Genomic DNA, 14992 nt, shown 5'->3' on the forward strand with positions numbered 1-14992 from the left:
TCGAGATGGTTCTATTTTTTTTATTATTGCTTGGCCCTAATCCTCTTCCGTAGTTAGATGTATTATTTACTCGTTTATTTACTTAATTTCTTATTTTAATAATTTTAATTAAAATTCTTATTTTAATAAAAAAATTATTTATTTGTTGTAATCTATTTTGTATTTAAATTTAAATAAAATATTTTTATTTTATTATATCTCTTTATTACACTGTTTTTCTTTAAATATTTCCATGGATCCCTAGCACTTGCAGCCCCCTAGGGGTTCCAGGAACACCAGAACATATTTAGTTTAATATTGGCTTATTTTATATATATACATGTGTGTGTGTGTGTGTGTGTGTGTGTGTGTGTGTGTGTGTGTGTGTGTGTGTGTGTGTGTGTGTGTGTTTCATAAAGAATAACCCAAAATAATAACCAACAGACAGGCAAATTATTATTAAGCAAAATTACAGTTCTTTAAACAAAAATGTTATCTGTTGGATCTTACATTGTTCTTGAAGGGACATTTTGCTAACCAACTGTCTTTCATAAAAGAAAAAAATTAACAGACCCTTAATTTTACATTTGGCTCCTTGCATTTTCCTTTAGCATTTTATTTATTTATTTATTTTTATTTTTTTAAATGCATGCATAAAGCACGTTTATTATTCAATGTATTCTATTTATAAATTGAAATATTTTGTTATTATTTTATTAAATATATAACAAACTATTGAGCTGTTCACGAAACACAAGTTGTGTAATTTACATTGTTTAAAAGTTAAACAGTTTAATGCACACTGTAGTACCTCACTTTTGTGGCGCCCCTTTAGGACTTTTATTTTAACTTCCCAGCAGCCATCGATGGCTGGGTAATGTTTGTGTGTGGTTTCACACAGCCTCTCTCATGTAAATACAGTGCACAGTTCGTGATGTTACAGGATATTTTTGTCTCCACTAATTGTTTAACACCACAGAGACTGTGAGACTGCGGAAGCGAAGACAAACGAAGATTGCAGAAGGTAGTTTGAAAACTGTTTTAAACATATTGACTCTTTATTTTGCCACTAATATGTTGCATTTTAGATATTTCAGCATATAAGAAGTGCTGCATGTAGTGAGTCTGTATTATTTTACGCAACATTTGACATTGACTATAATCCTGACGTCTTCCTCTTCGCTTAAAAATATTATAACGTAAATATTATATTACGATGCATTTTGATAATGAGATGCAGAACAGGTTCAAGAGAAAACTTGCTCTTACGATTGACAGGTTGGTGAGGATGGAGGAAGATTTGTCAAGTGCTTTGAATTCAGTCAGCCTGGAGCCTAAAGACAACAAAATGGACACTTTTGGGTAAATATTCCATCTCATTCTTCATTTAACATATGCTTTCTTATCATAAATTATTGTATTGTGTATTTTTCTATTGCAAGACACACTAGTGATCAATCTATCACTACCTATCACAGTAGTTATACAACCTTTGGATTTCCAGCATAAATCTTTTAGCAACCAAGCCACAAAATTATACTTTTAACATATATTCTCAAGATGTCAATGCACAGATGTCGGTAAACAATGATCGATTCAGAGTTTCAGCACAAACATGTATTGTAATCATTTTAGATGTTGTAATTTTGTCACAAGGTTATCGTTTAAAGACCTCAAGCTCTTTTTATGTTTCAACATCCAGAATTCTCACACAAGGTGAACAGTTAAGTCTCTTGTTTGCTGGAATGCTGAAAGAATAAAGCAGGGATAAGCACATTAGGATTAGCTTTCTCAACACACTTTGGTGTTACATGTGGGGGGTTTCAGCTGTTTATGGAAAACCAAAGTGTTTTACGGATCAATAAGTTGGCCACTAGTTTCCATACAATATATAGTATATGTATTATAAATGTAATTTCTATAATATATAGAGTTAGTCAAGTTTTCTATTCATGTGGGAGGTTTCAGTTTTTTATGGAAAACCGAAATGTTATACGATTCCTAATTTTGGCCACCAGTGTTTCCTTAATATATTGTTCTTGAAGGGACATTTTAAAATTGTGTGTGTGTGTATATATATATATATATATAAAGACAATTTTAAGCCAATTATTTATATCTTTTGCTGTAGTTTGTCAGTAGGAAATATCAGTTTATGCATAAGGACAACAACCAATATGCTCCACACAGAGATCTGATCCCACCATCATCGAGTCCAGACGAGTCCATATGTTATATATATATATATATATGTTTTTTTTTTGTCACATATATATTTATATGTATTATACAGTCTTGCTAAAAAAGTTTACATACCCCTTGCAGAATCTACAAAATTTTAATAATTGTAACAAAATAAGAGGGATCATACAAAATGCATGTTATTTTTTATTTAGTGCAGTCCTGAATAAGATATTTGACATAAAATATGTTTGCATATAGTCCACAGGACAAACAAACAAAAAAGCAGTGGATCATTCAGCTATTTTTTTCTTGTGGACTATATATAAACATATTTTATGTCAAATATCTTATTCAGAACAGTACTAAATAAAAAATAACATGCATTTTGTATGATCACTTATTTTTTTTATGAATAGTTAATTTTTTGCAGATTCTGCAAGGGGTTCACAAACTTTCAAGCAGCAGTGTAAATGTAAATTATATAAATGTAAGTATAAATAACATTAAAAGATCAGAAATTGATGTTAGAGAAATATATTAGAAATGTATTACAAACAAAATGTCAATTGCATGCATTGGGTAAATGCAGTATTGAGGTTTCCTCTTGTACAGTTTAAATTGAATGTGTTTGGGTGGGCCATGTAAGCCCTTCATAAACCAGATTAAGTGTTTAATCTTTAAATCTAAAGGTCCGCCTACGCTTCCACCTCCTTCTATTCCCCCAGCCTATGTCACACACCTTACTGCATTAATAATTTCTGGAATAACTGCTTTTGCTTCCCTGACACTCGGGACAAAATATCTGTCACGACAATTGAATGCTATTTTCACGTATCCAGCCATTGACAAGCAACATGGAAGAAATAGCTGAATATTTTAACGAAAAGATGCGAGCGCGCTCTGACAGCATGGCCAGCACCGGCACGCAGTCCACCAGCAGCCGTCTGCATGTGCGACAGCGTCTGGCCATGCTCATGACCTGTGTGGACGATCTGGACCCCGACGATAAACTGGACGCGCAGGTGGTTAAAACCTTAGATGGGGCTTTTCATGTCTGCAGGCAGATTGCGGGCCGACCTAAGAAAGACCAGTTCAGGTTTTGTCTTTCACTTCTCTTGTTGTTGTGTCTGGCAGATCTAAACCTGACTTTTGGTTTCTACTCTGGTTTTGTGGCGACTGAACACCTTTTCTCTGTTTTTCCAGAGAGATCCTGTTTGAGTCAATGATCTTGAGGGGATAAGATATTTTAAACCTTAGATGTTAGTCTGTAGTTTTTAAAAATGGTTTAACGGATTGAGCTGTTTAAGAATGTAATCTGCAGTTTGATATGCTTACAATTTCTTGGACCAATTAGTTGAAATGGTGTTATTGTTAATCTGAGCAGTTATGTGAGAACAAGCTGGAGATTTACTTGGAGTTTTTCCAAATGAATTACACAAGGAGGGGGAATGAACAATTCTATTATTGAACTGAATACATCTTTCTTTCTTTCTTATATCCACAGGCTGTATGTCGTCACGTGGAATGTGGGCACAGCTGAGCCTCCTGAAGATGTGGACTCTCTGCTTCAGCTCAGCTCCCCGAAGAAACCCGACCTCTATGTGATAGGGTGAGTTTTGATATCTTAAGGTCTCTCGGACACACCATAAAGTAAATAATGATGAATGAAATATGTGGTCTGAATGTTTTAATGTTTGTCTGTGATGCTGCTCTGGTTCAGTCTGCAGGAGGTGAAGGCTGCACCTCTCAAGTTTGTCACAGATCTGGCCTTCGAGGACTCCTGGAGTCATCTCTTCATGAACACTCTGGCCCCTTTGGGTTATATCAAGGTGCTGATTCTGTCTGCCCTATACTAACATGCTTTTGTTCATATGCTAATCATGTGATTCACTATGAACTACTAGTGGACGATTGGTTTCTTTATTTATTGGTTTATATATAGAGCTGCTCTGACAGGTAGACATGCATGGGAAATTTTAGGTGATTTAATACAAACATACATATAATTATTAATTGATTATAAATTCATGATAATGGTGTATATATATATATATAATAAAAATTATATAAACACACTTCATAATGAATAAATATCATTTATAACTACAATTAACTGTTATATATACACTGCCCTCCAAAAGTTTGGAAATGCCCCAGAAAAGTGGGGTTTTGGACAATATAAGCATGAATCCTTTTTAATTTGTGATAATTTTGCACTGATAAGGGACAACACAAACTACGAAAACATATTTTATTACATAAACAGTTTATACATAGAAAAAAATTAAATTTTCGATTCATCAAAATATCCACCATTAGCAGCTATCTGACCTAAACTGGGTTCTAATTGGTTCATTGTATTCTAAACTTAATTGGTAATCAATTGTTGAAGCTATTAAGGTGTGCCTACCCAAAAATCTTTTACAAACCTGGGCCAAGTTTAAACCAGTAACCAGGCATCACAGCTGGCAAAGGGGCATATCTGACTTTGACATGTATATATTGCCATTATTATGTAATCAAAGTAAAAATTATTATTGCTGGTCTTCAATGATAATGTCAAGTTACTTTAATGTATTTGCACCAAAAAATGATAAAGAATTATACTGATATTGTCAAAACCACACTTTGCCAGGGGTTTCCAAACTTTTGGAGGGCAGTGTAAATTACACTTTAATATATATTTATATATACATTACAATAATTACAATATTTAAATTAAAAATTACATATTTAAATTAAAAATTACATATTTAATATAAAACATAATTCATATAATAAAAATTATATACACTTTAATTATATATTTAATTATTTAATTACAATTATGAATTAATAATAAATTAATAAATATAATTTATAACTACAATTAACTGTTTATATTTATATATATAATGTCTTATTTTTTATTTAATATAAATTATATTATAATTCATATACACACACACACACTTTAATTATATAATTACAATTATCATCAATTTGTAATAAATTAATTAATTAATAGCTACAATTAACTGTTTATATCTTTATTTATATATTTAATAACAAATATATTCTAATTCATATAATTATATATAATTTTGATAATTTTTACTGTTGGCCAAAATATGGAACTGAAAAACAGTTTGGATTTCCATTAACAACTGAAACCACACACATGAACAGGAAAACTTGAAAAAAAAAAAAAAAACGAAAATGGAAAAAAAATATTGAATATTGAGAAGAAATATATATATATATATATATATATATATATATATATATATATATATATATATATATATATAAATAATATTGATGATTAGTGTGTGATGAATATAAATTATATTTATAATATATAGGAATAATTTTAGCATAGAAAATAGTGCACACTTTATAAATAATGAATTTCCTGTTTTACTGTGGCCCATTCAGGTGTCCTCAATACGGATGCAGGGTCTGCTCTTGCTTTTCTTTTCCAAGCTGGAACACGTCCCCTTTATCAGAGACATTCAGGTCACTTACACCCGCACAGGCCTCTACGGATACTGGGTAAGACTTTTGAAATACAAATACTTAAGCGAGCATCTCTTGATATACTTACTGAAAAATATATCTTAATTTTCTTAAAATTAAAGGGTAATAAAGGAGGCGTGTCTATCCGTCTGTCCCTCTACGGTCACATGCTCTGCTTCCTGAACTGTCACCTCAGTGCCCACATGAACTACGCCTCTCAGAGGGTGGATGAGTTTGAGTATATTCTGGATGCTCAGACCTTTGACACCAAAAACTCGCCAAACATTTTGGACCACAAGTCAGTCCATGATGATATTTTATGAATAATTACCACGTAAAAAACAAAACTGTATATTTCTTTAGCTGTACTTTCATTCTTATTTTGCATATTCTTTTATTGATTATGTTCTTATCAATTATCAATTCTTATCATTATTCCTTATCATTTATCTATATTGCTCTTTATTGCATATGAATTCTCTCACCTCATTCTCTAGGGTTGTGTTCTGGTTTGGGGATTTGAATTTTCGTATCGAGGACCATGGCATGCTCTTTGTGAGGAACTGCATCACCAGCCAGCGTTTCAGTCTACTTTGGCCTAAAGATCAGGTACTGATCACTTTTGAATCTTTATTAGTGAAATAAATTGTCACTCTATATTAGATGTAGTAACAATGTCTATACATGTAAATGAAAAATGCATTAATGTATGAATCATTTATTCGCAGTTCCAGAATTAGTAACTCGCTTAATTTGTGCCATAATGTATGTTTGCATCTGTGCATGTCAATATCTTACCAGCTCACCATGATGAAACAGAAGGAAGCTACTTTGCAGAAGTTTGAAGAGGGACCTCTCGACTTTCAGCCCACCTATAAATTTGATTTGCACTCGGATAACTACGACACAAGGTAAATGACACAACTTCTTACAATATATCCTGCAGTATATAGGGCTGGCACGATTATTGATTAATTATATGATCGTGATTATTCTAATCAAAATTATTTGAGATAAAGACAATAGAAAGAAAATTAAAAACAACACTGTTAAAAAGTACACAAAGATTGTCAAAGGTTTTCCTTCATATGAAATGAAGGCTTGTGTGTTTAATCAGACTGTAATATAATATAATATAATATAATATAATATAATATAATATAATATAATATAATATAATATAATATAATATAATATAATATAATATAATATAATATAATATAATATAATATTAAAGTATTACAGTAAACATTAAAATAAATCATGTGGGCATATATTATTAGATTGTATATTATTATTTACAATTCCAAGTAAAAAAAAAATATTAGGCTTTCACAGTTACATAAAAGTGACATAAACAAAACAGAATTAAATATTTAATCGCTATTATTTGTATGAAAATCAATAGCCAGCACAAAATTCACAATTGCAGTGTATTGTACTTTCATTGTCATTATTTTGGAGAGTCATTTGTTTTTAAGGTCAACGTGAAATTAAAATTTAAAACACATTTCTAGTCAAAATGTAAATTATTTGTATTATTGTATGTTATTTGAATGAAATATTTTAATTAAAATGTAATAACTTGCTATGGTTTTTAAATGACTTTTTTTTTATTATTTAAAATTCTCTCCATTCCAACCACATGTCAAATAGAGAGAACTTTTCATAATGCAGTCAAATATTTTGTTTGACTTTGAAATTTTTAAAGGGTTAGTTCACCCAAAAATTAAAATTCTGTCATTAATTACTCACCCTCATGTCGTTCCACACCCGTAAGACCTTCGTTCATCTTCAGAACACAAAGATATTTTTGATAATATCCGATGGCTCAGTGAGGCCTCCATTGACAGCAAGACAATTAACACTTAAAATGCCCAGAAAGGTACTAAAGACATATTTAAAACAGTTCATGTGACTACAGTGGTTCAACCTTAATAATACACTTTATTTTATGTAGCGCCTTTAAAAGTACCATCTCAAAGCGCTTTACATACAAAATGAAATTAAAAAATAAAGTACAGGCTGTAAAAACTAATCAAACAAAAAATGCTATGAAGCGAAGAGAATACTTTTTTTGCACCAACAAAACCCAAAATAATGACTTTATTCAACAATTTCTAGTGATGGGCGATTTCAAAACACTGCATCATGAAGCTATGAATCTTTACAAATCATTTGTTTTGAATCAGTGGTTCGGAGCGTGTATCAAACTGCCAAAGTCACGTGAACTAATGTCTACTGTCACATGAACTATTGAAATTTCAAAACATTTATGACGTAACAAAGCCTCATTTACTGAAATCACGTGACTTTCGCAGAGACAGAAACAACTGATTCGTAATCGTAAAGCTTCGAAGCTTCATGAAGCAGTGTTTTGTCATCGCCTATCACTAGATATTGTTGAATAAAGTTGAATAAAGTTTTTTTGGCACACAAAAAGTATTCTTGACGCTTCATAACATTAAGGTTGAACCACTGTAGTCACATGAACTGTTTTAAATATGTCTTTAGTAGCTTTAGTGGCAATGCAGGCCTCACTGAGCCATCGGATTTTATCAAAAATATCTTAATTTGTGTTCCGAAGATGAATGAAGGTCTTACAAGTTTGGAACAACATGACAGAATTTTCATTTTTGAATGAACTAACCCTTTACAATGGATTTCATGTTGACTTTAATTACATTTCCCAAATAGCTATGAAGAAAACAGTAATCACTATAATATCGTAAATCTCCCTCAGCTCCTCTGCCAGGACTGTTTTTGCTTGTCAGATGTTGACCCGTGCTCTCTTTTCACCCCTGCAGGGTACAGAAGACATGGTTTGGTTTTAAGTAAGCTTTAAATTTCCCATGTGCTTCTTAACTTGAACCTTCCTCCCCTGCTTGTCTAGCCTTCTGCCAGCATTCCGTGAATTTTTCCTTAATTGTAGCATTTCCGTCAGAGAGCGGAAAGACTTTCTTTTTGCCCTAGAGCTGACAGACCTCATCCACACTTTAATGCAGACCAATGCATTGTGTGCCGCCCATCCTGTCCTGTAACACCCATTCATCTACTGCTGAAATGAACCTCCAGAAATAAACCATTAACATCCATATACATCCAGTCTGTGTTTGGACTTAGTTGGTGTTGTGTGTTGCAAAGAGTCTAAGTGTTAAAATATTAGTCATCTGTGTTTCTATGCTGTCGTTTCTAGTAGCTGTTCAAATCTTTGCAACATACATGGTCACAAAGCATGTGGATGACTTGGCTCGCTTTTTGATTTACTGGATGCATTTATGGTGCAAAAAAAAAGAAAAAAGATTTGTATATTTTATGAAAAATAAAAGGGATTCAAACCCACAACTTTATTATATATTTGATTTAATCTTGCTTTCCTCTCTCTTTGTTTGGCTAGTGGTAAGAAACGCAAGCCTGCGTGGTGTGACAGGATTCTCTGGCAAGTGAAGCCCAAGTCCTTGCCGACGGAGGATATTAATGAAGACGGTCACAATGAAGAGGATCCAAAGAAACAACTGAAGGGGGAACTTGAGGATGAGTTCCCTCTGAAAATGACCCAGGACTATTACACGAGTAAAATGGAGTATGGCGTTAGCGACCATAAGCCTGTCATTGGCATCTTCCGCTTGGAGGTGGGGCATCACCGAGTTTGGCTAAAACAATTGTCGTTAACCCTTTGTGTCATAAAATACTACAAGAATGACCATTTGTTAATCTGTTATCAGTTGAGAAAGATGTACGAGACGCCACTCGTGCAGGTCTGTGCTGAAGGAGAGTGGAGTGCCGACTTCGACGCCCTCATAACATACAGACTTCTTCAGTCCTTTCCCTCAAGTGCCTGGGACTGGATCGGTTTATATAAGGTGAGAGAGGTTCCCAAAATGTGCTCTGTCCTGATGGGGTCACAGACTGCAGGTACACTAAAAAAAATAACTCTTTGAACGAACATAAAAAAAATCATGGAAAGGATTTCCACATGATTAAGTTGCTTTATTTCAGCATTATGCAATTCTGTAATTCCAATTTAATGTACTTACGTTGGGTCAACTTAATTTATTAAGGTTGATTCAACGTATTTATTATGGTTGGGCACAGCTTAATTTATTAGTGTCAGCCCAACTAATTCGCAATGTTTTGGACCAAATCATTTACTTAAGTTGATCCAATCTATGCAATTTAAGTTAGCCTATCAAAGTGCTTAATGCTGAAGGAAAGCCATTTAATCACGAGGAAATCCTTTCCATGATTTAATTACATTAATTCAAAGAATAGCTTTTGAGTGTTAATAAATTAAAACCCTTTTACCATACACTCAAAGAAATGACACTTTAAACTAACTCAAGTCAATTATGGACAGTGTTTCCACACAACCAACTTAGTTTTTATTAACATTAAAGGTTTATTTTTACTCTATGCAAAATCCATGAGTTGTGACAAAACAACTAAGGAAGAATCTATGTAAAATAGTTATGTCCAACTTACTCAATTCAATCATGGACAGTGGCTACACATGATTGAGACAAGTAAAATCAACCATGATAGTATCAACCATGTTAAATCAACTAGAATCAATTGTGTTCATTCAAAATAAAATAAATAAAAAGCAATAAATAAATAAATAAATAGTTTTCATATACATTGATTTTTACAATTAATTATTCTTGTTTAATTTTGTGATTTACGTAACTTTTGTGATGTTCTGTGTTAGAAATCTAGATGTGATACTGGATTCATCCTAAATTGCCTTAACCCCAAAAAATTGTAAATCTTAAATTGATCAAAAGTCCATTGGTGGCAATGGTTTTACAATCAACATAGGCTTACAATGCTTTTGGGAAATGCAACCCAGAGCACTACCATAGTAATTACTTTCTTATTAAAGTAATTTGAAAGTTTGTTAGCAGGTGCTCAACCCAAGCACAACTGCAACAATTCACCACAATGGTAACCCTAAAACTATTAATTAACAGAAACTTTTAAATACCAACATAATAGAACAGTAAACATTAAAAAGTCTTTCCATTTTCTCATCTTCCTAAAAACTGCTTAAAATAACACTTTATTTCAACATTTACACTCCTAGTTCAGCCCCTTTGCAAAGCATGATGGGAAGTGAAAATCCTGTTTGATTGAGTCCTGGTTAGGTTTACTTGATTGAAACATGATATTTTCATACAAAAACATCAAGTTAAGTCAAAACGTAATTGTTTCAACTTAATTTAATATGAAGCAATTGAATTTGAACCAGAAACCTAATAGAATCAAAATAAGTTGTTTAAATAAAGTGAAATAATTTTTTTTCAGTGTAAAATAAATAATGGTAATGGTAAATGCAAATTATAAATTGTAATATATAGTATATTATTGTGTATGGTTAGAATAGTAATAATAAAATACTGTGAACTAGATTTATCCGGGGTTTCTTTAATATCGAACTTGTGTCTGTCACTTCATAGGTTGGTTTTAAAAGTGTTTCGGACTATATCACGTACACTTGGGTGAAGGATGACCAGGTGTCTTTAAATGATGAGCTCTTTCAGGTTTGCAACATTTACTCTCTGCATTTCTTGTTAGATAATGTTTTTTTCTTTCACTTAATCAACTAAGTAGATTTAGCTAATTATATTGTCTTTTTTCTCAGGTTTATGTGAACAAAGATGAAATTCCTGTTCTTGGGGGAGAATGTGTGCTGTGCTATTACAGCAGCAACCTGCAGTGCATTGTGGGTATTAGTCAACCTTTCAAGGTGAGTAAACTTTTGCTTCTGTATTTTGTATGTACATTAGTGTTGGGTAAGTTACTCTGAAAAAGTAATTATTACTAGCTCCTAATTACATCTTCAGCAGTGTAATTAGATTATTGTACTAAAAAGTATAGGATTACTTATTACTAATTACTTTCTAAAACTCATATCAACCTCGAAAAGTTGAACAATACAAGGATATACATTAAAGGTGCACTAGAACATTCTTTCACAAGATGTAATATAAGTCTAAGGTGTCTCCTGAATGTGTCTGTGAAGTTTCAGCTCAAAATACCCCATAGATTTTTTTTTTATTAATTTTTTTAACTGCCTATTTTGAGGCATCATTAACTATGCACCAATTCAGGCTGCGGCCCCTTTAAATCTCGCGCTCCCTCCCTGTTAGACTTAAAATTTTGATGTTAAACCCACTAATGTTTTATATAGAATTGTTCTACGTCTGTACAGCATTTAATGAAATTACATCACAAATAACTGTAATTAATTACAAGATTAAAGGTACAATATGTAAGATTTTTTAGATTAAAATATCCAAAAACCACTAGAACAGTGTTATATATTTTATTGACTTGTTTAAATTATCCCAAATGTTTCCAAGAATGTTTAAATCCAGAAAAATAAGCAATTTTAAACAGGACTCGGGACGTGTCCGTGCGTCGCCTCTCAATGACCTCATACCCATGTTACTGTTGATTTCCGGGTTTATTTTGTAGAATCCATGGAAACACCAAAGACGCTTTATTATGTGTTTTATTAGACAGGTGAGCAACTGTTTTGATACAGTAATTGACAGAAAACTAATTATTGTTATATAGCTCAACACACAAAGTTTTTTGTTTGAATCTCGTTTTCTTGATTTACCGCGAGTACCATGTTTTACCATGACTAATATCGATCTAGCTTACTGCAGTGTGCAACAAGTGGCTCATAGCAGCCGCCGGCGAACGCAGAGTAGCACTATAACAACTTTCAACACACAAATGTGTCTAAACAGCGCTGCGTTACCCCACATACACGTGACCAGAAGAAGCGAAAGTGGTTGTCTGCGGCATAATAAAAGTTCCGCTGCTCACGAGCTGCGTGTCACGCTCGTCTCTCATTAGCAATCGCTCCAGCTGCCTTGTTCCACTCCAACAGCTTTAAGCCACACCCTGCTTCATCAATACATTAGCTCATCCATGAATATTTCTGCCCGAGTCCCGTCGGATTCTTTTCCTCCGGCTGTAGACGTGAAGACAACACTTCCCAAGATTCTGCGAAATCAAGGCGTCATGAAGCTACACCTGTGTGACCTCTAGTGGCAAAAAATTACATATTGTGCCTTTTAAAGGTACAATTTGTGATATTTTTTTCCGCTAGAGGTCGCTAGAAGCCTATTCAAAACAAAGGCGTAGTTTGATGACGTAAAGTTTTAGAGTGGAAACTTGGGACATGTGGTCTCCATCTCAACGGACGGTGCAAAAGAATAGGGATTGGAGTCTGGAAGAACTCATGTTCGTGGATGCGATTATTAACGTTACTGTAGTATGAAGCAGAGCAGGACCGAGTGTTGCGGGAGCTGAACGAGGAGCTGGAGCGATTGATCAACACACGCCTCACGAGCAGCGGGACTTTTATTATGACACAGTCGCCGGCGCCGCTTCCGCTTTTGCCGGTCATGAGTTTACGGGAGCTGTCCTTGTCGACAGAACCAGCGGCAGATGGTAAACAGTACTTATGTTCCATAAATAATTAACACAATCCACCATAAAACGTGCAAGAAGTAAATAAGGAACTGCTTGAAGCAAGCTAGTGGTTTGCTGGACGCTAGACTCTACTTCCACATTTGTCCACGGCACTGTTGTCATGTGGTTTCTACGTCAGTAAAGGCGGTAACAAAGTTAACTGACGTCATTGACAGGCGACTGCACTGCCCCGTGTCACTGTTTAGAATGGGAATTTTCTCATGATTTACAAGTAGTTGAAAACATTAGAGATATTGTTAGTAATCAGCTGGACAAAATATATAACACTAGCCTAGTGGTTTTTGGATATTTTACTGCAAAAATTTTACAAATTGTACCTTTAAGAGTAATTAACAGTTTTAACACTTTAATTAACAGTAATTAATTGCTTAGTAATGCATTACACCCAAAACTACATAATTTAATTGCTTTAATTTTATTTATGGTAACATAAAAAATGTATTATAATTTATTTATGGTAGAATATGACCAGTCCAGTTTTTATATAAATAATTACTTTTAAACATTGTTATGACTGTATGTATTGAAAGACATATTTTGTGTTGGCTTCAGTGTTTTACATGTGGTAAGGTATAAAAATCAAATGAATTTACTTTTTAGGTGCAGGAATCCAGAGCGGCGATTGAAGAGGGTTTATTGCCTGAAAATATCAATGGACTTGATGAAACAGTTTCCAGTTAAGACCAAGACAAAGATGTCAAACCAAACATACCTGTGGATTTAAGCAAGTGCAATTTTAATCCAGAATGGGGCTTTTATTTGTATGTGATACAGTATTGTTTTTTTCTCTCTTTTAACCAGGAAATATTATAAATCACATGCAGCCAGTATATTTTAAATTGTAGCCAGCTGGTGGGACCCATCCCAGATAGATTGTGGTTTTCTAAGTAAGCACATTTAAATTTGTTCTGTATTTACTGAAATTGTTTCAAAAACAGATGTTACAAATTAAGAAAAGCATACCAGTAATGTAATTTATTTAATTATTTGATTAATTAATTCACACCACAGCCTTACCAGATTCTCTTAAATCATTTAGTCTGTGTTTAACTTTTTCAAAAAAACGTTTTATTAGTCCACTGTACATCAAAATTTCAATGTTTACTGTTACTGCCTATGTTGTCCTTGTTTCCATTCCATTCAGTCTTAATGCAGACTGTTACACTGTTAAGAAAAGACTGCATTAGCACAATTTAATTGTGTACTTTCATGGCACTTGTTTACTTTATGTGGATCTATTTATGACTGTAACTCATACTGAAGCGGTATTATTATATTATTTGTGTCTCACTGAAATTGAGTGTGAATAACTGAAGGATCTTCTGAACCAGTTTTATTTTTGTGGTCAGTACAATAAGATATTACTTTCATTTTAAGTATAAACAGGCTATGTACAGAATGCTTAAACGGTAAACAGATATACCCTCTTTTGGCTTAAGAATGTGTTTATTTAATGTTTGACTAATGCTAATGTATAAATAGAATATATTTGTATCAGATTATACTGTATAAAAGGTAAAATACTGTAAGAAACAAAATTTCTCTGTAAAGAAAAGTTTTTATTTTCTAAACGACTACAAATGCATACTGTTGACATGAAATAAATGCTATTTAAAATAAAATTTAATAAAAAAAATGAGGTTGTGAAGGATAAACATATAGAGGTCCTGTTTTATGTCTATTTTTTTTTAATTTTTGAGTATTTTGTCTGATGGGAAAGTTTGGAGAATATGCTTTTTAAATTGTTTTGTCATTGTTGATCGACATTTAGATACACAGCAGCAATAATAAGACCATATCTGATACAATCCACTCAAAGCTT

The 14992-nt window shown here is 32.9% G+C and overlaps 1 protein-coding gene across 2 annotated transcripts; it reads left to right on the forward strand.

Moving 5' to 3' along the window:
* The first annotated feature begins 869 nt into the window (after nt 1–869).
* On the forward strand, nt 870–14816 carry inpp5ka (inositol polyphosphate-5-phosphatase Ka). 2 transcript variants are annotated; one of them, XM_067365241.1, is made up of 13 exons: nt 870–1003; nt 1258–1341; nt 3668–3772; nt 3884–3992; nt 5581–5697; nt 5784–5959; nt 6159–6270; nt 6463–6572; nt 9059–9293; nt 9387–9524; nt 11118–11201; nt 11303–11407; nt 13771–14816. In XM_067365241.1, exons 2-13 carry the CDS (start codon nt 1268–1270, stop codon nt 13849–13851), a joined length of 1446 nt encoding a protein of 481 aa, XP_067221342.1. In that variant the 5' UTR covers nt 870–1003; nt 1258–1267; the 3' UTR covers nt 13852–14816. The 2 variants fall into 2 exon arrangements, with proteins under 2 accessions (XP_067221342.1, XP_067221343.1); XM_067365242.1 differs by lacking the exons at nt 870–1003; nt 1258–1341 and adding an exon at nt 2707–3259.
* The last annotated feature ends 176 nt before the right edge of the window (nt 14817–14992 follow it).

This window comes from Chanodichthys erythropterus, chromosome 17 (assembly GCF_024489055.1).
Source record: "Chanodichthys erythropterus isolate Z2021 chromosome 17, ASM2448905v1, whole genome shotgun sequence".
In the NCBI taxonomy this organism is placed as follows: Eukaryota; Metazoa; Chordata; class Actinopteri; order Cypriniformes; family Xenocyprididae; genus Chanodichthys; species Chanodichthys erythropterus.

Excerpts from the sequence above, each read along its gene's own strand:
- inpp5ka (XM_067365242.1), top strand. The coding sequence starts at position 2,982 with ATGCTATTTTCACGTATCCAGCCATTGACAAGCAACATGGAAGAAATA. Across the intron at positions 6,271-6,462 it reads TACTTTGGCCTAAAGATCAG|CTCACCATGATGAAACAGAA; the intron begins GTACTGATCACT and ends ATATCTTACCAG. Across the intron at positions 9,525-11,117 it reads ACTGGATCGGTTTATATAAG|GTTGGTTTTAAAAGTGTTTC; the intron begins GTGAGAGAGGTT and ends GTCACTTCATAG.